This window comes from Chlorocebus sabaeus, chromosome 4 (assembly GCF_047675955.1).
Source record: "Chlorocebus sabaeus isolate Y175 chromosome 4, mChlSab1.0.hap1, whole genome shotgun sequence".
Taxonomy (NCBI): domain Eukaryota; kingdom Metazoa; phylum Chordata; class Mammalia; order Primates; family Cercopithecidae; genus Chlorocebus; species Chlorocebus sabaeus.
The window spans coordinates 72,614,118-72,640,449 of record NC_132907.1 but is presented as its reverse complement, the minus strand read 5'-3'; the positions used below and the strand labels follow the sequence as shown (position 1 = coordinate 72,640,449).

Sequence of the window (26,332 nt, the reverse complement as noted above, 5' to 3'; positions counted from 1 at the left end):
AATTGTGAGGCTCCAACAAGAAGTGCCTTCATTCCAATCATCCACTCCTAATGGTCAAAGCTTGTGAGAAGATGCCACTTGAAGTGCACACATTGGAGTGCTTAGGCTCCAGCTATTCCACTCTCTCCAGGTCCACTGAGCCCCTAAACTTCTCCAAACTTCTTGTCCTCATTCTCTGAGTTCCCCCAATGAATGCCTGCCCAGTTAGTGGACATCTTTCTGGTTTCTTCCACTTTAGTCTTTTTTTTTTTTTTTTTTTCCTTATGAAGCCTTTTCTAACTCACAGCATGGCTTCAGGAAGAAATGACTATACCCACCCTAAGATTCAATCATAGCGTGTAGAATGTTTTAGTGCATTTTTTGATTTGTTGCCTGTTTACCTTTCTTTACCAGACCGAAAGCCACTTTAGGACAGAGAGAAGTCCTTTCATTTTCTTTTCTGTTTCTGGCATCTAGTTAATGTCTGGTTCAGATTGATAAAGGACATAGAAAGAAATTATTTAGGCAGATAGTAAGAGTAAAAGAGTCCTTGGTAAAATTTCCCTTTTAATGAAATGCAGCGTCCAAATCATTTCTTTTCTAACAAAGAGCAGCCTGAAAAACTGAACTGCAGACATAGATAAGCAAGCTGGAAGCTTGCTCCGGGGAATGCCAGCAGCTGTGCGGAGAGAAAAGGGCTGCCTGGGAGCCAGGCATGTTCAACATGGAGGCTCTGTCTTCCCTTTCTTTGTCACCACATGCACAGTAAAGAACTAGGCAACATGACACTAGCCAGGTAGAGAACCCGTCTCAATAAGAGATTAGGGTGGGGTGGCCAGATTTTCACACGCTGTGCAAATGGCACACCTAGCCCTAACCAGTTTTTCATACCTTATGCAAACAGTACACCTGGTCTGACCAATCTTTCGTGCCCTGTGTAAATCAGACATCGCCTCCTCAAGCTTATCTATAAAACCTGCTGCATTTCACCACAAAAGCAGAAACCCATTCGGGTCCCCCCTCTCTGCAGGGGATCCTTTCTCTTTCTTTTGCTTATTAAGCCTCCATTCTTAACCTCACTCCTTGTGTGTCTGAATCCTTGATTTCCTTAGCATGAGAAAAGGAACCTTGGGAATTATCCCAGAGAATGATGCCACTTCAAGAGTATGTCTGTTTTTCTGTTTCCCTGTTCTTAATACAGCTATGTTACTTTTTCCACCTATATGTACCATAATTTTTTAGTTCACTGTAAATTTATTATTTTGTGATATCTTTTCTTTTTTATTCTACTCTCTGTGAATCATAATCCAAATATAGATTTTCTTCTCATTTTTTTCCTGTAGTTTTCCCCCATCTTCTACCCATGCCCTGAAAAATCTATTTCATTGATTTCTTTTACCCTATAGCTATTTATTTTGCAAAAGAAGAAGTTTTTTTCTTGAAAAAAGTTGTTGTCTATTTTCAACTTATCACTTTTTTACTTTGGAGCTAAATATCTGGGGAGGCAAGTCCAGACATTATCTTAATCATTCTGAATAATGTCATGAAATAAGAAAATGGCTTTTTACACGGTGAAACCCCGTCTCTACTAAAAATACATTTAAAAAAATGAGCCGGGCATGGTGGTGGGCGCCTGTAGTCCCAGCTGCATGGGAGGCTGAGGCAGGAAAATGGTGTGAACCTGGGAAGCAGAGCTTGCAGTGAGTGGAGATCGTGCCACTGCACTCCAGCCTGGGTGACAAAGCAAGACTCTGTCTCAAAAAAAAAAAAAAAAAAAAAAAAAAAAAAAAGAAAATGGCTTTTTGTAGATAGCATATGAGAAAAAGTTTTTTTGCTTTTCTCCAAATTCTAGAGATTTATACGAACTTAGGGGACTGGCAGATGAACAATGGGTAAATGGCTTTATTCTCCTCTCAATGAGGTTTATAGTTCAAAGGAGACTTAGGCCACCAGTCTGCTGTCCATAGAGCAGCCATGATGGTGAGGTCAGAGCGTAAGCCAGGTCACAGAGCTCCTCCATTCTGAAGTCATCAAAGACTGTCTACATCTTTCAGAATAAAGCCCTCACATAATCTTCACTTGCCTGCTGAACTCTGATCTTCTTCTCCACAACTCCTTCCCTCATTCACGGCAGGCTTGCACACTGTCTTCCCCAGCCAGAAATGTTCTTTCCAAGGGGTGCTCATTTATAGTTCTTCCACTTCCTTTAGATCTTTTTTAAAAGTCATCTTCACAGGACTGTGTTGGCCATTCTATCCAAAATTTCTTTCTAAATTAATTTCTGATTGCTTCTGTAACAAATTACCACAAACCTACCAGCCTAAAACAACATAAACTTACTATCTTACAATTCTAGATATTAGGAGGCCAACATGGGGCAGGGTATGGGTAGGGCTGTGATTTTTTCTAAATGCTTTTCATCTTCTAGGTGACGGTAGCACTCCTTGGCTCCTGACCTCCTTCCTCCTTCCTCTAAGGCAGTAGCAGCTTAGCATCTTCATGTCTGACATATCATTTTCTGACTCTGACCCTTCTGCAGCCTTCTTCTGCTTACAAGAACCCTTGTGATTACACAGAGTCTATCCTTAAAATAAGAATAATCACCTCATCTCCACTATCTATGATTAGAACCTTAATTCTTCTTTGCCATGTAACATATTCACAGGTCCTGGGGGTTAGGACATGAACATACTTGGGCAATCATTGTTTTGTCTACCATACATACTTTTCCTTAATATTTCATATTCTTTTCTCTACTTTAGCATTCTTTCCTTAGTCTTTAGGCTATTGAAAATACTGTATATTTCCCTTGTTTATTCTGTTTGCTTTATGTTTCCCCAAATTGAATGCACGTTGATGAAAGCAGGGGCTTTTGACTGATTTTTTTCTTCGCAGGAAAATGGCTGGCTAGCAGAATGCCAGGCATATAGTAGGCACTCAATATATATTAGTAAAATAAGTAAAGTAATGCATAATACTAGCTGAGGTAACACATGGAAAATAAGTGTTTATCCTTCAAGAGAGATTATGATTTAACATATTTCTTGTAACCTTGATCATTATTGACCCAAATAACTCATGATGTAATTTTGAAGGTGGGGTTATTAGTATTTACCTAGGGGTATTATAGCTATCGTATCATGAAAATGTTGTTGATTAGACCTGAAAGAGATCTCTCCTAGTTAAATATAGACTCCAGTGTTTACCAAGTCATTGTTAACTGTTTTTAATAAAGATTTGGAGGAAACATTGAAAACAGTATTTTAATGCAAAAGTATGTTAGAGATAGCTAATAAGTTGAAGGATAAAAAGAGTAATGATAGTACTCAAAAGTTAACTTCAGCAGTGAGAGTATAAGTTTCTGTTTTCAATTCCATGGCTCAGTTATATTAGAGTTATGAGAGACCAGATTCTGCATTATTTTTTGTGGAAAGTTACTGAGTTTCATTTCATTTTAGTCTTAAATTAGCCTAAAATGTAAAATGGATTTTTAGAAAATACGAGTACATTCCTGAATAATATTTATTCAAGTGTCATGTTCATCATTGCACAGATTAGGTATATGATTTTTTAAACTTTTTGCTAATGTATTTGAAGGACAAGAAGAGTTATCAGGTTATCTTCAGTAAGAAATTTAGAGGCCATGTTGTCCAACTTTCTAATTGTACCATGCCTTAACTCTCCTACAGGACTTATGAGTCACTTCCTTCAGGAGTTCTTTCCTCCGGAAGCTCTCATCCCTTCAGTCAGTCTAGTGTCCTGTAGTAGCATTATGTATCAGAGAATGATATACCAGAAAACTCACATACAATCTTCTGAAGACCTCATGACTTCACCCTACTAGACAGGGATCTACCTGATGACCTACTTGATTCATCTTAGTCTCCCAATAACAAAGGACCTGTGAGGTCACATGTTATAGATACATGTGCATCAAATAACATAATCAAATCCAACACCACCAGTTCATTACTCATCATCTGCTTTAACTCATCCAGTAATGTGAAACTCACAATCTAATGAGTTATCACTCTTATGTATGGTATTTTTCTTATCTTTTTATACATATGTATATATATGGAGCTGGAATTCTTTCTTCCTGTACCTCACACTATGCATTGATAGCTCTTTTCCTCTCAAGCAGCACAGAATACATCTAGTTCCTCTTCTACATGACAGCTCTACAACTTGCTAAAGGCATATATCACATCCCTCTGGAATATTTTCCTTTCAAGCCCAACATTCTTAGTTCTTTTTGCTGATGTGTTCATCTCATGATTTCTAAAATAAAGTACATGGAACTCACCCAGAATCTACTTGAAGTCTGACAATGCAGAATATAAGAAAATGATTGCCTGCAATGCATTCCTGGGCATGGAATTTTACTACACAATCATAATATTACAAAATAGGTAACAATATGTGCTGATTTATCTTAATAACTATTTGTTTCCTTGACACCGTTTTCTTTCCTTATTATTATTAGCATCTTTTGATTTCCTTGTTTTGCTATCCCATCATTAATCCTTGCCTTAATGCTCCCTGGCAACTTATTCATTCTGGCAAAAAGTATTAAAAGAGTGACTTCATTGTGTATGAAAAGACTCTTTTATTTTGCCCTTAAAGAAAGAAGATATAATTTCTTTCACTAGCACCAACTGAGGTGTCTTACTCAGTTCTACAGATTTTATTCTGAATTAATATCAAAAGATTGCTCCATCCCCAAATGACCCAGCAATCCCTTTTCTGGGTCTATACCCAAAAGAAATGAAATTATCACTTCATAAAGATATCTGCACTTTCATGCTTATTGCAACATTATTCCCAATAGTCAACATATGAAAATAATGTAGTTGTTCATCAGTGGACAAACAGAATAAGAAACTGTGGTATACACATATAATGGAATACTATTCAACCTTTAAAAAGGAGATCCTGCCATTTGCCACAACATGGAGTGGCCTGGTGACAGTGTTCTAAGTGAAATAAGGCAGGCATATAAATAAAAATATTGTGTGATCTTATTTATATGTGGAATCTAAAAAAAGGTAAAATATGTAAAGAATTAAAGACAGATTATAAGGGTCAGGGTATGGGAGAGAAAATGGGGAGATGTAGGTCAAAGGATACAACATAGCAAAAATACAAGATAAACAAGTTAAAAGATCTAATATACAACATGAGGACTAGAGTTAACAATGGTGTATTTTATTTAGGATTTTTGCTAAATGAGTAGATTATAACTCTCTTTGCCATGAGGAGGAGCCTGGGGCAGTTGGGAGAGAATGAATTAGTAAGATGATGGGTAAGTTAATTTGTTCTACTATAGTAACCATTTATTATGTGTGTGTGTATCTCTTATAACATCATGTTATAATATAGGATATACAAAATAAATTTTTTAAAAGAATGTTCAAGTCATAAGCATAAGTATGTGTAGAGTATCATAAAGTGTTAGCTCAAAATATAAAGTTATTGGCCCATGCCTTAATTTTAATAGGAAGCTTTTATAACACCAACATATTTTAGAAGACATACGAGAATAATATCAGTCAAGCTATAGGAGGAGGTTTCATTGGGTGATAGACTTGAAGATAATTATCTCTGAATGAAAGGTTGATAGACTCAAGAGCGAGCAAAAATCTTGGGAAAGTATTAGTCATGTAGGCCAACTTTATCATGTTTCCCTAAGCAGAATTTAGAACAGGATCACACAGCAAGAAATATCAGAACAGGAAATAAAAAACTTTTAAAGTATCTCCTGGAACTCTATTCTCACTCAATTGTTTTTTTTAGTATGAATTCTATAAATACATGTAGAAATGTGTAAAATAATCATCTGTAAAGGACATATTTTTGACAATACATGTAAATTAAGAGATATGGAGGGAAATGTTTTGGCTAAATGGTGTAATGGTTTGACAAAAATGTAAACGTACTTAATGCAACTGAATTGTCCACTTAAAATGGTAAAAATGGTCAATTTTATATAGCGTATATTTTACCTTGATAGAAAAAAAACAATTTTATAGATTAACAAGAGGATATTGAGGTAAAATAAAATTAATGTATTCTCAAGTAGAGCTTAGATCATTTAGAACACAGCATACCATTACCATATTATGTGAAATATGGCAATACCTAGTTACTGAACTCAGACTAGTTATTTAGAATCATTTAGGGAAAATTTAAATGCATTAACAGAATTTTAATAATAAATTAAGACATAAGAGTTGGTCATTTATACTAACATTTGTTTTCTTAAATGGAGCTACTCTATTATCAAAACTATTGAGATGTTCAGCATCCTGATTTCAATCACTGAATTAAATATTATAATATTTTTGCTCTCGTTCAATGTTTTGTAGATTATAGAGGTTTATAAATATTTTATAAACATTAAGTGAAATAATTTATATAATAAAATAATGTAATATGTTAATACAAAAACATTTTAATGCTTTATAAATGTTAAGTATAATAAAGATAATTGTTTAATGTTTTATAGTTGTAGCTACATGTTGAGTGCTTTAAATGTCATTTACTAATCATCTAAAGCATATAAATGAATGCATCTGGATTTTAACTCAGAGTAACTATTTCATAGTTAAGACAAAAAGTTGTCAAATGCAATGATTTTTAAAGAACTATTATTTATTGGTTTATTTCATAGAATAAACGAGTTTATACTGTGTAGAATGTATCAATTTATATTGTTTAGAAATAAACTTGCCATATCTACTTAAAGAGAGATGCTGGGAATGTTTGTCAAACAGCAGTATCAATACAGAAATCTTTTTATTTTCTCATTTCAGATGAAACACAAAATGATCTCTTTATCTCTTCACAAATATTTAGGCACCAGAGGTTTTGATGAAACTTTTCAGAGTTGTTTTAAGCTGTTTTCTGCACTCAAATGTGGAAAATTTCAGATAATATTAGTTTTTCATGCATTTTATTTAATAACAGCAAAGAAATCATAAAGGGAAGCTATATGGCTGGAACAAATGGAGCCTATTTCTGAGAAATTGCAATTATCCTTGATTTTTGATTTACTCTTATCTACCACAAGGTGATAAATTTGACAAAAAGTCTTCTTAATGGTTTCTGTGCATGAAGAGCTAGTTTTCATTCTCTTAATGAAGTGCTTCATCATCCACTCTTTTCCTGCCTAGTGGTCTGAGGCATTGTTAATATCAAGACTTCTGTCTCCAGTGAAAATCAATGCTTCAAAAGTCTATTACATAGCTTACGACAGAATTGTTTCACTCTTATTTCTAAGTAATAAACATTATATAAAACATAAATACAAAATTATAAAAGTTACATTACATATTCACGTACTGTATGGTAAAACAAACTTCTTAAAGATACTAGAATATATTGAAAGTCGATATTGGCCAAGTGAAATCTAGGGAAGAATACGTTTTTTGGCTCATAAAGTTGTTTGGTATTCATTTGACCATAACAATTATATTCTTAACCCATTCTTTACATTTAAATTTATCTTTGTTTGATTTTTGTCTTGCTTTTTAAAGGTTAGATATGGTTTCATCTACAGTTATTTTACCAATATTAAATGCTTAATGTTAAGTCCTTAATTCTCTCTAAGAGAATACTCACTCTTATTCTGAGTATATAAACTCACCTACTTTATATAGAGTTTATCATTGTAATCCAATGAGTGATCTTTAATACTCTCTTTCTTCACCAATCTCTATACACATACTTTTCTCATTCTTTTATTCCTGTTGCCTCTCAGGAATATTCTTCATAGGCTGAAGGGATCTAAGAGAACTGCATTGTCCATACTTCCATTTCCGGTCAGATTACCCATTATAGTAAACCTCAAAAAGATACATATCTATACAAGAAAAAAAATAACCCATAGTGGCCCCATCTGATGAAATGAAATATTTTAGATAATTTTCCTTCATTATTTTCATATATTCTGCTTATTGTCCAGGCCTTCTTAATTCATCTGGAACACTGTAGGATCATAAACTTCATTGGACAACTTCCCCAATCTTTTTTTTCAATTTACCCCCTTTTTCTACAAAATAAATATAAGATTTTTTTCACAGCTAAAAAATAACCACAAAAGCTCCTTTTAGATGGTATTGCTAAACATTTTCTTATCTTTGCTGCCATATTTCTTGAAAAATCACTTGCATGGTAAGGTGTAATTTTCTCATCATGCACTCACTTTTAACATTTGACAGACTGGCTTTTATTCTCCAAAAAGAAGCTTCTTTGTCCTAAGCCATTCTGGATTCTCTTCAGTACTGATACTCCCTTCTTAATGGATCTCTCAAAGGACTGATGCTGTCCTTACTACACTCTACCCATTTTTCAGGTTTACATAAGGGAGTGACTTCCTGTTTTAGTTCTTTAATTTTTTGATGACTTCTGCCCCGTATTGGCTTAATGAGGAGGATAAGAAATTAAGAGAGAACGGCAGGTTCAGTTGACAAAAAGTTTTGCAGATTTTGCACTTCAACTTTTGTTAAGAAACATCAATAGACCTTATGTTTCTAGGCAACATTAATACATAATTAATTGTTAATTAACTTATATCTAATTCGTATACCAGATTTTTACACATACCTCTCAGGAAGTATCAATTATAAAATGTTTAACTTATTTGCATGTATAGTGTCTGAAATGTATACTTTTCAAATGCATGTTGGTATTTAAAAATTAATTCACAACTTTAAAAGATAACTTACTAGTTCAGTATGAGAACAATTTTCCATTATTTTAAGTTCACATAATACATCATATTAAATTCAGTTTGCAATATGTTCTAATGTAGTACATAATCATTGACAAAATAACCATCATTGTGGGATTTCTGCTTCAACTGTGACATGGAAGGCCTACTTTGATCACTGGTCAAGTGGCCGAGTCTTCTTAGCAAAGTACTCAATGTTCAGATGTTGATTGTTTAGAAATAGAGCGGCCTCATTTATTTAAAAGGCAAGACAAAATATTCCACGTGCATAGCCTCTTGCCCTTTGTATGCTACTCATATTATATTTGAATTTGAAAACTGTTATTTTTAATTAACAGTGGGACTGGATTTGAAGACATAGGCAAACAGAATCAATGATTTCGGTGTTGCAAGATTGTCAAGTCTCTCCCTTCTCCCACTATAAGCATAAGTCTCTATTAATCTAAACCAAGCATTCATAATCCTTATATATATACCAGTAGAAGCTGCAGGATGTTCCCATGTGTTGTTGAAGCCCAAAACTAAATATAACCAAACCCATCCAATAAATATGAAATGAAAAGCTATTATAGCTGGAAGAATTTTTTTTAAGTAGACTTTTGAAAATTTTAAATAAGACCAACAATGACTGCCGACCTAACAAATTGGAACTTTATAAAGATATATTAAAAGTTTTATTTTACACCAAGTTCACTTAAATGGAAATCGTTCTTCAGCAGCAAGGTAAGATCCCATCTTCTTTGCTTAATGCACATTGCACTGAAGCTTTATGGCTATATTAGAATATGCAACTCCCCATGCCAAGGTTTAATTAAAGTTTAAATATTTGAAGGGCTGGTGATAATGTTGCCTCTAATAAAAAATTTACCTGTCTTGGGATCGATAGAGAAATAAGGTTGTCCCTGAAGAATGCTGTAAACGACTCTGGCACTGTTTCCATAGGTCGGGTCATCTGCATCTGTGGCCTTGACCTGGAGTACATATGCACCTGGAAAATAAGACAATATCACTCCAGCATTTTTGTTTTACCTCTTTCAAGGTCATCTTATCTGCTGGACTCGATTTTCTTTTGGTATTTGACCTATGTCAAGTATGCCATGAGTACATGATTTCACTGAGGATAGTTTAACCATTATAACCAAATGTTGAGCAATGATATAGTTGTTAGCGCAAATCACAACTTTAAATATATATTTTAAAAGCTGTGTCCATTTCTAGGAGATGAACCATTGAAATGAAAGTCATCATGATACCTTTATTGATTGGCCCACCAAAGAAAGCATGGACGCCACTTATATTAGCTCATCTGCTTACTATTGATGTTTTAATTTTATGATTAAGATATCAATAGAGAGACTAAAAGGTTTAGAGTGTACTGAACATTAGAGTTTGTTAAGTAATTTGCGATTGCAATTTAAAAATTAACAACTACCTACTAGCATCAGGAAGCCTTTAATTAGAAAAGGAATATTTGATAAATTGAGAAACTATAAAGAATAGCAAAATAGCTATAAGAGCACTTCTTTGCCTCAAGATTGAATGAAACTAAGATTCAGTGACATAGGAAGGCACCACAAACAATTAAATGATCTGCAGCTTTCCTAATAGTTTTTTGGCATGGGTATATTTTTTCTGTACTAAAAGAAGTTGAAGAGAGTTTTTCTCTGTATTTTCCTTATCTGTTCATAAGCATATTGAAATCAGTCTCTAAAAATGTGTAGAGTGAGTAGCTCTTCCTAACATCCCATTCAATGTTACTATTCTGAGTTCAGAACAAAGTGAAATCAAAAGTACCCAAATTGTAGCAAATAAAACAGACATATATATGTGTGTGTATATATACATATATCTCTATATATCTATATACATACATACACATACACATGTGTACATCCAAATTTATACATTGAGTAGAACTCCCTTAATCGGTTGGAGGCACTCAAAGTAACTGTTCTGTTTGGGGAAAATAGGATTGTTCCTTTTCATTCAATTACTCATTCAGCCTTTTCTCTAGGGGTACAAATTTGGAACAAACTATGTCTTCCTAGATTACTATAGAAGCTAAAAGAATGAATTACTTTTTCATTTCTACCATTTTCTTTTAATAAATGTTAGGCTTGTGACAAGAGTAAGAAACGATAACTTTTTGTAGACATTCAATGCCAAGGTCTTTCAGCTTAAAATGGTTGAGTGAATCTTGGCTTTATTAACAGAGGAAAAATATATTACAGCAGCCTTTCCCAAGAAAAGAAACTTTTAGAGGGAACTTTTAGAGGGATTGTAGATAAACATTACTAGGAAGTCAGAAGTGAAGACTAATATTATCCATCATCATCACTATCATCATCGTCAACATCATCACTATCATTAATCACAATTTGACCGACGTTTATTTCTATGAAGCATTGGGTACCTGGATTAAAGATTCATTAAAACTACCTTTCTATAATGCTATAGAAATTGACAGTTTATTAAGAGTAAAGTCCTCTCTTCCCAACAGTATTTTCCTCCAGAATATTCATCAGGATGTTTACTATCCCTCCACTATACATGTGTTATATAGGCAAAGTCTACAAATATTCACTGCTGCCCTAATTCTGGATATAAATATTACAGTTGAAAAACTATACATTGTTCTACATGTTGGATATATTTGAAGAAAAAGAAAGTATTATACTTAGTTACAACTAGGAAATTAAAATACTTGAGAAATAAGAAATATTTAGTGACAACATTAATAAAATTTGCCACACTAACACCACATTGCAATGTTCAGTGGGGAAAGCAAAGATGAACACGTATTGTCTTCATTTTTACATTTTTGTTTTTAATGTTTACATGAACCTCCACTATGCTGAACAAATATTTTCTTCTATTAGTTGTATTAAATTGTTTATGTCAGTTATTTTTAAAGCTCAAATATTTAAAGGAGTGAATTAGGAAATCATTAATGCATCGAAGTTGCAAATATTTTTTCATACAACCCCACTTTGTGCTATTTAAAAGGATCACTGGATAGCAAGAATAACTGTATTCCTATCATATTTCTTCAGTTGTATCTATAGAATTAAAAATAATTGTTCGCTGAATTACAATATAGGTTAATCCTTCTTTAGTGAAAGAGCAGATTCCAACGTAAATTCTCCAAAAGTTCTTAAAGATGGCCTTTTTGGGTGTTTACAAGAATGCAGTTAAACACCAGTATACCAGCTTGTTTTGTCAGCTGCTTCATGACTGCCACAAAACTCATGCAAAAGACAGAGATTTTGTACTCTTTCCATTAAGAAGTCTCGGTCAGTTGCCTGGAGCATGAAAATCTCCGAGGACTACCTTTTTCAGTGCTTGGATAGCACACCAGCTGTTCCTGACACTATTAAACACTAAATACCCAGGAGGTAAGAGCAGGAGGTTGTGGTTGGGGCATGTTTAATGTGCCACAAGGAAGTAATACAGTCAATGATTTGCAAAGAATCTGAAGTAGTCTTGTATGTAGCAGTGAGCTTGAAATTTATTCTCTTATCCCTCGAATCCAGGGGATGACAATATAACCACTCTAAATGGTTATATCTGCAGAGAGAATGCGGCTTATAGAGAAAACACTCTTGTATAAGTGGTGAGAACCAGAGTGCAGAATTTGCAATGGAGAGTTTCAAGTCACTTCAAGTTTCCATATAACACTGCTTTGATCAGTAACAAATTAGTGTATTTTTAGTAACAGTTAAAGCCAGCACTAAAAGTTATTTTATAGTAATAACTAAATTCTGTATCTTATACTGTCACTCAAAGGGAATAAATATTTATAAAACTATGGTAAAGCAAAGAAAAGATAAATTGATCACTGAGTATGACAAAACTATGATGAAGAGGCATCAGGATATGCCCACATGATATAAACTGCAACTAAATAAGTGATCACTAACATTTAAATGACTATAAGTTAGAATTCATATGAGATCTGATTCGGATATTGTATTGCTCAGCTCAGGCTACAGTAACAAAATACCACAGACTGGGTGTCTTAAACAATAGAAATCTACGTTCTTACAGTTTTGGACACAAGCAGTTTGAGATCAAAGAGCAAAAAAATTGGGTTTCTGATGAGAGTTCTCTTCCTGGCTTCTCACTGTGTTCTCACATTCCCTTTCCTCTGTGCTCAGACAGAGAGACGGGGAGAGAGAGAGAGAGAGAGAGAGAGAGAGAGAGAGAGAGAGAGAAAGGGAAGGAAAGAGAGAGAGAGAGAAACAGAGAGAGACAGAGACAGAGAGAGACAGAGAGAGGGAGGAGCTCCTCTCTGGTGTATCCCCCTTTTTTCATAAGGTCACAGGTTCTATTAGATTAGGACCCATCCTTAGGACTTAATTTAACCTTAATGACCTCCTGAAAGGGTCTATCTCCAAATACAGTCACATTCATGGTTAGGGCTTCTACATATGAATTTCAGGAGGATTCAGGTCAGTTCATAACATATCATTTTAGTATACAGATATGTATATGTTAAACTACGTGTGGAAATTAACAACTTAGTAAAGCATAATTTATTTCTATGTTGCAAAATTATAGTCATAACAAAAGGTAATCTCAGTATTTTGCAAACATTCATATTGTAATAAAATTCTTATAAATAGACTTATTAAACAGGTATACATTACCTAGATGAATTAATTTAAATTTAAATCAATATTTTTTGTACAATTTATGTTGAAAACACTAATAAAAAGCATGGTGTTTCACTTTTTAGATTCAATTTTCAGAATTCATACATATAATATCTTATATGGTCAGACAATACATTTACACAGACACAAATGCACAAATGATTTAATAGTTTGTAATTACTCCACTGAAGTTAATGAGCGTATGAAGTGCTAGGCACACTATCCAAGATGCCAGGGAAAATTGAGAGGCCAGCTCCTGAAATCTTATATCCCACGTAGAAGGGAATGGGATGAGAAACAGATTCGAGGTGAGAGACTTCCATATAGTAATCAGGAAAAGCAATTTTGTAAAATCTCATTTATATAGAGACTTGAATAGTTTTTTTGCACTTTCCTTTCCCCCCTAATTTATTTATTCTTTAATTGACAATATTGTATGTATTTCTCGTGTAGAGCATGTTTTGAAATACGCATACATTGTGGAATAACTAAACTGAGCTAATTAACTTATGCATTCTCTTACATATGTGTCACTTTATGTAGTGAGAACACTTAAAATCTACTTTCCTAGCAATTTTCAAGAATACAATACATTACTATTAGCTGGAGTCACCATGCTGTGTGTTGGACGTCCAGAATTTATTTCTCCCATCTAACTGAAATTTTGTATACTTTGGGCAACATCTCCCTAGTCTGCCCACTCAGTTTCCCCTAACCACTTGTATTAGTCTGTTCTCATACTGCTGTGAAGAAATACCCGAGGCTGGGTCATTTATAAAGAAAAAAGATTTAACTGACTCGTAGTTTAGTATGGCTGGGAAACCGTCAGGAAACTTACAATCAGGGTGGAAGGTGAAGGGAAAGAAAGGCACCTTCTTCACAGGGCAGCAGGAAGGAGAATTGCTGAGCAAAAAGGGAAAAGCCCCTTCAAATTTTATGAAAATGTACTCAGTATCATGAGAACAGCATGGGAGAAACCGCTCCCATGATCCTATTACTTCCACCTGGTGCTGCCTTCAATTCAATCAGTTCTCCAGAAGGTTGTGTATGCTCTGAATCAGTGTCCAATATATGGTACTGTTTCTCCCATAAACATGATTTACCAGTCCAGGAATCAAAGGGTGGACACAGTACCACTCACCATGACCTCCTAGTGGTCCACTAGCAAAATTCTTGCTTCCTGTTTCTTTGACATTACTTTCTGCTGGCCTAGTGGTCTTAGTTCCAGAGGGGGAAATGCTGACACCAGGAGACACAACAACGATTCCATTAAACTGGAAGTTAAGATTGCCACCTGGCCACTTTGGGCTCCTGCTAACTCTAAGTCAACAGGCTAAGAAGGCAGTTACAGCCTTGGCTGGCGTGATTGACCCAGATTATCAAGATGAAATCAGTTTGTTACTCCACAAAGGAGGTAAAGAAGAGTAGGTGTGGAATACAGGAAATCTCTTAGGGCATCTCTTAGTATTACCATGACCTCTGATTAAGATCAATGGGAAACTACAACCACCCAATCCAGGCAGATGCAATTGGCCCAGACTCTTCAGAAATGAAGGTTTGGGTCACTCCACCAGGTAAAAGAAAACATGACCTGCTGAGGTGCTTGCTGAAGAAAAAGGGAATACAGAATGGGTAGTAGAAGAAGGTCATCATCCATACCAGCCATGACCACGTGACCAGTTGCAGAAATGAGTACTGTAATTGACATGAACACTTTTTCTTTATTTTGTTAAGAATATGTTTGTGCATGTATACATTTGTACTAAGAAAAAATCTTCATTTTCTTTATCATGTGACACAAGATTTATTGAATTCATATCAGCATTAAGTATTGTTAACTTTCTGTAATAGCATTTAGATTAAGGATTAGCATGCTTTGGGTTGTACAAGGGATAGCTGTATTATGGTAGTTGTAATTATGACCTTATTATTGTCTTTATTTGGAGATTATGTATGACTTCAGGAGACGTGTATGGGTTAAAGTTGACAAGAGGTGGACTTGTGATGCTTAATATTGAGTGTCAACTTGATTGGATTAAAGGATGCAAATTATTTTTACTGGATGTGTCTGTGAGGGTGTTGCCAAAGGAGATTAACATTTGAGTCAGTGGACTGGGAGAGGCAGACCCACCCTCAATCTGGGTGGGCACCATCTAATCAGCTGCCAGTGCAACTGGAATAAAGCAGGCAGAATAAGGTGGAAGGAGCTGACTTGATGAATCTTCTGGCCTTCATCTTTCTCGTGTGCTAGATGCTTCCTGCCTTCAAATATCAGACTCCAAGTTCTTCAGTTTTTGGACTCTTGGACATATACCAGTGGTTTGTCAGGGACTCAGTTGTAGACTGAAGGCTGTACTGTTGGCTTCCCTACATTTGAAGTTTTGGGACTTGAACTGGCTTCCTTGCTCTTCGGCTTGCAGATGGCGGATTGTGGGACTTCACCTTGCGATCTTGTGAATCAATACTCCTTAATAAACCCCCTTTCATACATACATTAATCCACTAGTTCTGTCCCTGTAGAGAACACCACCATTCTACTCACTGCTTCTGTGAGTTTTAATTCCATGCAGAGGCAGCTCTGGGTAAAAGAGGTTCTGGAAGTGTTGAGGGAAACCTCAAGAAAATCAGAGCCACCTTCACTGTGGATTAAAAATCAGATGGAAGAGGTGGCAGAGAAAATGGTCATGTATGACTTTTTAGGTCACTGTTAGGACTCCTGTGGGATTTAACTACCCTTTCTGCATTGACTTATCTTTATCTCATTATCTCTATCTGTCTAGTATACTTACCCACTAAGCTGTATTTCAGTTTTTATTAACATGAAAGAGATATAACTAACTACACGTTAATTTTTCCCCAATACAAAACAGAACCTTAGTATACTTGCACACAATTTATACTTATTGTATGGTGCAATTGCATTAATTTAAAATTACATGAAACCTTAACAGAAATAAAAATATTTTGACTGAGAATGTAACAAAGTGAGTAATACTTTACAATTTGTAATGACTATTTGATTTACATAGTAGTTTCATCTCTGATTAAATTTTATTGTTTTCCAGTGTAATTTCTTGAACCTTATTTTATTCATTAAATATACTGAATGGGTATTTTATAAAAGCACATAAAAGTCCATCTCACAATTTTTAACCAATTTCTTTTCAGTGGACACTTTGTTAAGAGGATTCTGCTTATTTTCTGTATTACAAACAATTCTGCTATTGGTAAATTCTTACCATTGCCAAAGTTGGATCAAAAAGCATATAGATTCAACATATTGAGCTGCATTGTCAAGGTGACTACCAGAAATTTTACTTCTTTACATTCCTATCAACAAGGTATATTTTCTAACTTTCTCACCAGCACATATCCTAATTGTTTGTATTTTTTATTTTATGCTTGAACTTTAAGAGCATATGGTTTTTTGCCATTTCTATTGTGTTTGTGTGTGTGTGTGCCAGCTGCACTCTTTCTTAATCTACTTTTTTCATGTGTTATATCTGTGTTTATCTATTGAAAGTTTAATTTACTAACTTATTTTTATTTGGTTTCATTTTTATGTGGTAACTTTAAATGGTTTCCTTTTGTGTGAATGTGTTTATATCTATGTGTGCATGTGTGGTATATATACCTTAAAAACCATTAGCCTTTAGTTATGTTTGGTAAAATTATGTGGGTTTTATTGTTTAGTCTTCTGAATTTCTATACAACGAGCCTATGGGTTCTGAAGCCCAGACCTGGTGAGCCACCTTAATTTCATGATATAACTACAGAGGGCTTGCTTCTGCTCTTTTTTGTATCATGTAGTAATCATCCCTTATTTATTTGATTTAATTAAGACAAATAATATAAAGGCTTGGGATAAATTTTACGAATCATCTGGCACAATGTTTCCATTTTACACTTCAATGCTTGAAGGCCAGAGATGTTGAAATCATTCTTATTTTTACTTAAAGACATTCTTGCACAAAGTGGTAGCAAGGTGAGGGTGGAACTGAGCCCCACTAACTCACAATTTCAGTTAAAGTAGTCATGAGTTTGTTAATTCATTCATGTCTTCTTTTAATCAATTTTGTTAATTCATTCATGTCTTCTTTCAATCAATAAGTATTTACTTTGTATACTATACACCAGATGCTACTTTCAATGAACAATGAAAAAGTATGTTACATAATTATTTATTTTGTAAGATGCTACTTCTAGTGTGACAGTTTTGTATTCAATGTATTATTTACACTGGGAGCATTAAATAAACTTGGTAGGAAGACATAGATAATAGATAAATATAAGCAGATTATATTTAATGTATGGCCTCTAGAAAATGTTTTTAAAATTTTCCGTATGTATAGGAATATTCCAGTAATTGCATGTGCTCTTGCTTTTTATCACTCTGTCATTGTCTTAACAGGTTGAGGTCCTCACCTTCTCACAACTGGAAAGCTGAAATGAGTCCTATCTGCTTTTGCTTCAGCCCCTTCAGTTCCTTTAACATAGGAATAATGGAGTCTTTGAGCCAATTCAAAAGATTGATCCTATTACTTTCATTGATTACAAAAATAAAATGGAAATAAACAAAACCGAACAAAAACACATAAAGCTCTAATGAGTTTCTATCCCTATTTAAAAAAAAGTCATCTAAACTCATTGACATGCTAAGAACAGCGTGACATGAATAGATTTCAAATGTGCCTTGCAGATTAGATTCCAAATGTGCTGCCAGAGACCCCATGCGGTAACTACTCATACTTATTTACTGTTTATGATGAGGCTCTTTCATGCCTCTGTGCTCTTGAACAGGTGATTCTGCAACCTGGAGGACATTTGCCTCACCGTTGATGTCCAGGTCCATGTCACTTGTGTGGACCCTTTCATTTCTGATCTCAGGCAGAGATCATTTGTTCACTCCTCTGTAATCTCATCACACTTAGAATATTTTGAGTTTTTAAAACCCAGTATATGTTTTTTCTTACTATAGTAAAACAATTTTACACTAATGGCCCTGTCATATTTATCTTTCTACACCAAGCACCTAGCAGAGGTCTGTCATTAAGTCCAAAATAAATGTTTATTAATTAGATATTTATAGTAATCTCATAGACCTTTACACAGAAAAGACAGAAATACAATACACATAATTCTATAAAGAGTGACCTGGTAGCTGGCTATGATCTTTTGAGTCATTTTCAATACTAAATTGGGGGTTCTGCTGATATTGAATTTTCTAATGTACTTCACTGCTTTCAATTTAGAGAGTAGAACCAAAAGTAAACAGCATTACTTTAAAAAAATCACATAGGCAAGAAGACTTAGCCAATTTATGGAGTGCAAATCAGGAGAGTTAATGTAAATTTCTTTGCAGAATAACATGAACCTTTCTCGGAACTGACGCATGTAACAAAAAGAGAGAGATTTAATGTAGCAAATCAGTTTTTTTTTTTTTTTTTTGCTTTTGCCTTGTGTATATACATTGCATTATGATTTAGAGATAAAACAGAATTAGGAAAATTGTATTTTTGAGTTCTTATTTCAGAATTATAAATATACTAAAGTTGCTTTCCAAATAAGAATGCAAAATAAAATTGAAATTTATTTTCAAATAAAATTTAAAGATTGTACATTCTATTATATAAAAAAGACATTATGCAGCAGAGAAATGTAAAACAAAAGAATATAAGTGTGTGTGTGCACGTCTGTGTGTGTGTGTGTGTGTGTGTATGCATGTAAGATGCTACTAAGGAATGGAATATTATAAGACATTGACACAAGGGTGTGCTAGTTAATTTTACGTGCCAGCTTGACTGAATTAAGGAATACCTAGAGAACTGGTAAAGCACTACTCCTCAGTGTGTCTTTAAGGGTTTTTTTCAGAGAAGATTGCATTTGAGTCAGTGGATTGGATGAGGAAGATCCACCCTTAGTGTGGGTAGGCACCATACAATCAGTTGGAAGCCAAAAGAGAACAACAACAAAAAGATGGAAGAAAAGCTATTTTCTCTTTTGCATGTACGTTCTCTCTTGTCCTTATACCTTCTCCCATGGAATCATGCAGAAAGAAGTTTCATACTGGATAACGTTTCTCAATCTTGGACTGCTCATCCTCCAGAACTCTAAGTCAAACGAATTTCTCTTCATGATAAATTTCCCAGTCTTAGGTATTCTATTACAGCAGCACAAAACGGACTCATTGGTCAGAAAATTGATGCCAGTTGGGGTTGTTGCTATAACAAACACCTGAAAACGTGAAAGGGACTTTGAAACTGGGTAATGGATGAGACTGGAAGAATTTAGAGGAGGAAGCTAGAAAAAACCTAGATCACCATGAACACAGTATTAAGAGAAATTCTGGTGAGGGCTGAGAAGAAAAGAAATGTAAGTAGAGTCTGAAACTTCTTAGAGAGTTTTTAAGTGGTTGTAATTGGAATGTTCATAGAAATATGAACAGTAAGGGCTGCTCTTAGGCAGTCTCAGATCAAACTTAAGAACAAGGTATTGGAAATTAGAATAAAGGTAGTCCTTGTCATACAGGATTATGGAATGCACACCAGAGGAGAGTTAATGTAAGTTTCTTTGAAGAATAACATGAATCTTTCTCAGAATTGATGCAAGTGACAAAAAAAAGAGAGCGCTATTTCATGTTGCAAATAACTTTGCAGAATTGTGTTCATATCCTAGGACTTTGTGGAAAGTAGAACTTAAGAGCAATGACCTAAGATACCCGACAGAAGAAATATCTAAGAACTACAGCATTTAGGATGCTGCATGGCTTCTTTAAGCCATTTGAAGTAAAATGAGAGAGGAAAGAATGATTTAAAGACAGAACTTAACATTAAATTAAGGCAGAAAGTAACATTTTTGAGTACTTTTAGCCTGGCCATGTAAAGAATGAAAAGTGTGTTTATGAGATCAAACTAAGGGGGTGGCCAAACTACCCTTTGCTAAATAGATAATCATGGACAGAAGGGGGCCAGGTGCTATTCTTCAAAACACTGGATGAAAGACAGAGAAGGCATTTCAGAACACCTCAAGGTTTCCTCTTCCATCATAAGCCCAGAGCTCTGGGAGGGCAGAATGGTTTTCAGAGATAGACCCAGAGTGCCCCCACCCCTCCCCAGACTCACTGCTGAGGATTATCTAGGGACTCTGTTTCCCACATTCCAGCAAAGTGCTCTTCAGTCACTCCAGCCATGGCTCCAGTGGGCCCAGGGGAGCTTTGACCAACCACTCTGGAAGGTACAAGCTCTAAACCTTGGCTGTATGGTGTTTATTCTGGAGGCATGCAGAGTGAGTGGCTGTAAGACCATGGTGGCCTTCACCTAGAGTTAAAAGAATTTCACAGAAACCCTGGGACCCACTCACATACTTGTCACAGGGGCAAACTCGCCCAGACAGCTCCAAGTATGGCAATGACCTATAGATCTGTGGGAATGAGGGCGTGTGATACTGTATGGTTGTGTCCCCACCCAAATCTCATCTTGAATTGTAGCTCCCATAATTCCCTCATGGTGTGGGAGGGACACAGTGGGAGATAATTGAATCATGATGATGGTTTCCACCATACTGTTCTCATGGTAGTAAATAAGTTTCATGAGATCTGATGGTTTTATGAAGGGAAACCTCTTTCACTTGGTTCTCACTCTTGTCTTGTCTGCCACCTTCCACCATGATTGTGAGGCCTCTCCAGCCATGTGGAACAGTGAGTCCACTACATCTATTTCTTTTGTAAATTGTCCAGTTCCCAGTATGTTTTTATGAGTAGTGTGAGAAAGGACTAGTACAGTAAATTTGTACCAGTAGAGTGGGGCGCTGCTGTAAAGTTACCTGAAAATGTGGAAGTGACTTTGGAACGGGTAACAGACAGAAGTTGAAACAGTTTGGAGGGCTCAGAAGAAAAGAAGAAAATGTGAGACAATTTGGAACTTCCTAGAGACTTGTTGAATGGCTTTGACCAAAATTCTGTTAATGATATGGACAATGAAATCCAGGCTGAGGTGGCCTCAGATGATGTGGAACTTGTTGGGAACTGGAGCAAAGGTGACTCTTGTCATGTTTTAGTAAAGAGATTGGCAGTATTTTTCCCCTGACCTAGAGATTTGTGGAACTTTGAACTTCAGAGAGATGATTTAGGGTACCTGGTGGAAGAAGTTTCTAACCAGTAAAGCATTCGAGAGGTGACTTGGGTGCTGTTAAAAATATTCAGTTTTCTAAGGGAAGCAGAGCATAAAAGTTTGGAAAATTTACAGCCTGACAATGAGATAAAAAAGAAAATCCCATTTTCAGAGAAGAAATTCAAGCTGGCTGCAGAAATTTGCATAAGTAACGAGAAGCCAAATGTTAATCACAAGGACAATGAAGAAAATGTCTCCAGGGCATGTCAGAGACCTTTGTGGCAGCCCACCTATCACAGACCTGGAGGCCTAGAAGGAAAAAAATGGTTTTGTGGGCCTGGTCCAGGGTCCCTCTGCTGTGTGCAGTTTAGAGACATGGTGCTCTGCATCCCAGCCGCTAAAAAGGGCCAAGGTACAGCTCTGGGTCATGGATTCAGAGGGTTCAATCCTCAAGGCTTGGCAGCATCCACATGTTATTGAGTCTACAGGTACACAGAAATCAAGAATTGAGGCTTGGGAACCCTCTGCCTAGATTTCAGAAGATTTATGGAAATGCCTGGATGTCTAGGCAGAAGTTTGCTGCAGGGGTGGGGCACTCGGAGAACCTGTGCTAGGGCAGTTTGGAAGGGAAATGTGGGATGGGTGCCCCCACACAGAGTCCCCACTAGGGCACTGCCTAGTGGAGCTATGAGAAAAGGGCCACTGTCCTTCAGACCCCAGAAAGGCAGATGTACTGACAGATTGCACCACGGGCCTGGAAAAGCCTCAGACATCAACGTCAGCTCATGAAAGCAGCCAGGAGGGAGGCTGTACCCTGCAAAGTCATAGGGACAGGGCTGCCCAACACCATGGGAATCCACTTCTTGCATCAGTGTGACCCAGATGTGAGACATGGAGCCAAAGGATATCATTTTGGAACTTTAAGATTTGACCGCCCTACTGGATTTTGTACTTGCATAGGGCCTGTGGCCCCTTTGTTTTGGCCAACTTATCTCATTTGGAGTGACTGTATTTACCCAATGCCTGTGTCCCCATTGTATCTAGGAAGTAACTAATTTGCTTTTGATTTTACAGGTTCGTAGATGGAAGGGACTTGCCTTGTATCAGATGATACTTTAGACTGTGGACTTTTGAGTTAATGCTGAAACGAGTTAAAAATTTGGGGGACTGTTGGGAAAGCATGATTGTGTGAACATGATATTTGAGGGGTGAAATGATATGGTTTGGCTATCTCCCTACCCAAATCTCGTCTTGAATTGTAGCTCCCATAATTTCCTCAAGTTGTGGGAGGGAATCAGTGGGAGATCATTGAATCATGGGGGTAGTCTCCCACATACTGTTCTTGTGGTAGTGAATGAGTCTCATGAGATCTGATGGTTTTATAAGGGGAAACCCCTTTCACTTGGTTCTCACTCTTGTCTTGTCTGCCACCTTGGGAGACATGCCTTTCACCTTCCACCATGATTGTGAGGCCTACCCAGCCATATGGAACTGTGAGTCTAATCAAACCTCTTTGTTTTGTAAATTGCCCAGTCTCCAGTATGCCTTTATCAGCAGTGTAAGACAGACTAATATGCCATGTCAGAGAATCCCCAACCAGGCAAAGCATAGTGGATCCCTGAGAGTAGGATTGGTCTCAAGAGACCAAACTGTAGGGCCATCAGCATGCAACTCCAAACTGGGAAAGCTATAGGCATATGATTCTAGCCCTTAAGATATGCTGGGTATACCAAACCCAGCAAAGTCATGGGGTTGAACTTTCTGAGGCCTTGGGGGCCCAAACTCTACCCCCATGTGTGCAGACATTATTCTCTAGCTTTAAGACTTTATGTTGTTTTCCCTGTTGGGCTTTGGACTTAATTGAGAATAGTTACGCCTTTCTTCTTGGCTAACTGCTCCTTTCGTCTATCCTATGCCTGTACCACAATTGTATTTTGGAAGCAGGTAACTTATTAATTCACAGGCTCACAAACTGAAGAGGAATTTGCTTCAGAATGGATCATGGTTTGAATATTACCCATATCTGGTTTAGATGGAACTTTGGACTTGGGACTTTGGAGTTGATGTTGGAACAAGTTAAGACTTTAGGGGCTATTGGGATAGAATGAATGCATTTGATTGTGAAAAGAACATTAATTTTGAGGGCCAGGGTGAATTCTTGGCACCACTCAACATTACCCCTGGTGACCCACTAACAAATTTTTGCTTCTTGTTCCTGCAACTTTATGCTCTGCTGACCTATAGGTCTTAGTTCCAGAGAAAGGAATGCTTCCACCAGGACACTAACAGTGATTCCGTTAAACTCAAAGCTAAGACTGCCACCAGGATACTTTGGGCTCCTCATGCATCTAAGTCAACAGTCTGAGAAGGGAGTTATAGTCTTGGCTGGGGTGATTGATTCAGACTAGTGAGGTGAAATTGGACTACTACTCCACAGTAGAGGTAAGGTGGAGTATGTCTAGAATACAGAAGATCCCTTAGGTTGTCTCTAGTATTATCATGCCCTATGATTAAGGTCAATGGGAAGTTATAATAATTCAACCTAAGTAGGACTAGGAATGACCCAGAGCCTTCCTGTAAAGAATCGTGACCAGCTGACATACTTGTGGACGGCAAAGGGAATACAGAATGGGAAGTAGAAGAAGATGTTAATAAATGCCATGAGGATTTATTACATCTTGTACTATGAGCCCATGAGTAGTTGTAGAAACGAGGACTAATTATTGTAAGTTTTTAAAAATATTTTTTGAATATGTTTATGTGTATTTATACATATATTAAGAAAATATATTTGTTTTTCTTTATATATTATTTTTTCATCATTACATATAAGACATGTTGACTTTATATTAGTCTTTAAGTATTGTTCATTTTATACCATAGCATTTAAGTTATGGGACATTAGGCAAATGGTAAGCGTCACCCAAGGACTTTACCTCTTCTTCAGGGGAAGGAATTAATGTATTTTTAATTGTACAAAGGATAGTTGTATCATATTAGGGGGAATTATTACCTTGCCATTATCTTTATTTGGAGATTAAGTATGGCTTAGGAAAATGCATATGGATGCCAAGTGGTTAAGGGCTGGACTTGTGATGGTTCATTTTAGGTGTCAACTTGACAGAATTAAGGAATACCTAGTGGTATGGTTTGGCTCTGTGTCCCCACCCAAATCTTATCTTCAGTTGTACTCCCATAATTCCCATGTGTTGTGGGAGGGACCTGGTGTGAGAAAACTGAAGTATGGTGGCAGTTTCTCCCATTATGTTCTCCTGGTAGTAAATAAGTCTCATGAGATCTGATGGTTTCTTTTATCAGCGGTTTCTGCTTTTGCTTCTTGTTCATTCTCTCTTCATTTATGGGCATCCATGTAAGAAGTGACTTGCTCCTCTTTGCCTTTTGCCATGATTGTGAAGCTTCCCCAGCCACGTGAATCTGTAAGTTTTGAAAATTCTTTTGAAAATTGCCCAGTCTTGGGTATGTCTTTACCAACAGCATGAAAATGGTCTAATACACCTAGAGAATTGGGAAAGCACTACTTCTGTGTGTGTCTGTGAGGGTGTTTCCAGAGGAGATTTGCATGTGAGTCAGTGGACTGAGTGGGGAAGATCCATCCTCAATGAGGGCAGGGGCCGTCCAATTAGCTGGGGGCCTGGATAGAATTAAAATGGAAGAGAAAAAAAAGTGATTTGCACGTGTGTGCACATTCTTGCTGTTTCATGTTCCACAATAGGGTAACACAGCAAGAAAGCTTTGACCAGATGTAGTCATTCAATCTTCAACTTTTCAGCCTCCAGAACTGTTAGCCAAGTAGATTTCTGTTCATGATAAATTACCTAGTCTTGGGTATTTTGTTGTATAAGTACAAAATAGATTATAACAATGAGGTCTGCTTAGTTCTGTGGGCCCTCTTTCTGTGTTTGCTTAGATTTATAAATGGCTTCTCCATCCTCTTTATCTTCAGCCAGGGCAACGTATAAGGTATTTTACAAGAATTTATGTGTTTTTGTTTTTGATAGTGTCTTCCTCTGTCACCCAGGTTGGAGTACAGGGGTATACTCACAGCCTACTGCAGCCCCAACCTGGTGATCTCAAGCAATTCTCCTGCCTCAGCCTCCCAAGTAGCTGGGACTATAGGCGTATGCTACCACACCAAGCTAGTATTTGTATTTTTGGTAGAGACAGAATTTTGTCATGTTGCTCAGGCTGGTTTCAAACTCCTGGGCTCAAGCAATCTACCCACCTCGATCTTCCAAAGTGTTGGGATTACAGGCATAAGTCATCATTCCCAGACACAAGAATTACTAGCAACATCACTTCTTGGACTCTCATCAGAGAGTTTACTTTAATTGTTCTTCAGTGTGACCGGTAACAGAATTTGTTTAAAAAGTTTCTGAAGATGAGTCTGGAATAGCGAGGGCTAAGAATTCTCCTAGAAGAACTCGTCAATTAGGGGAGGCTGCATATCTTGACACTGTGATTATAATCTTTGTCTCTGTGGCCTAACTTTTGAATCCCAGATTAACCATTAAACAATTGTGTGGTCTCAAGCAAATTTATCTTTGCTTTAGTTCCCTCATTTGCAGAAAAGGTGAAAAAACATAGCACCAATTTTCTAGTGGTATTAAATGTGTTAATATTTACAGATAAAGACATTATAATAGAGTTTGCCACGTAGTACTGCTATTCTAGGGTATGTAAAATAAAACAAATACCACTGGGCGCAGTGGCTCATGCCTGAAATCCCAGCACTTTGGGAGGCCAAGGCAGGTGGATCACTTGAGCTCAAAAGTTTGCGATCAGCCTGACCAACATGGAGAAACCCCCTCTCTACTAAAAATACAAAAAATTAGCTG

General features: G+C 36.4%; 1 protein-coding gene across 3 annotated transcripts in view; it reads right to left on the bottom strand.

Annotated features, from left to right (window-relative positions):
• Positions 1–26,332, bottom strand: part of CDH12 (cadherin 12) — a 1,094,618-nt gene that overhangs the window by 102,031 nt on the left and 966,255 nt on the right. For all 3 annotated transcript variants that reach the window (XM_007961262.3, XM_007961261.3, XM_037988711.2), the window contains one exon: positions 9,582–9,701. In XM_007961262.3, coding sequence (XP_007959453.1) covers positions 9,582–9,701 — 120 coding nt within the window. The remainder of the gene's footprint in view (positions 1–9,581; positions 9,702–26,332) is intronic.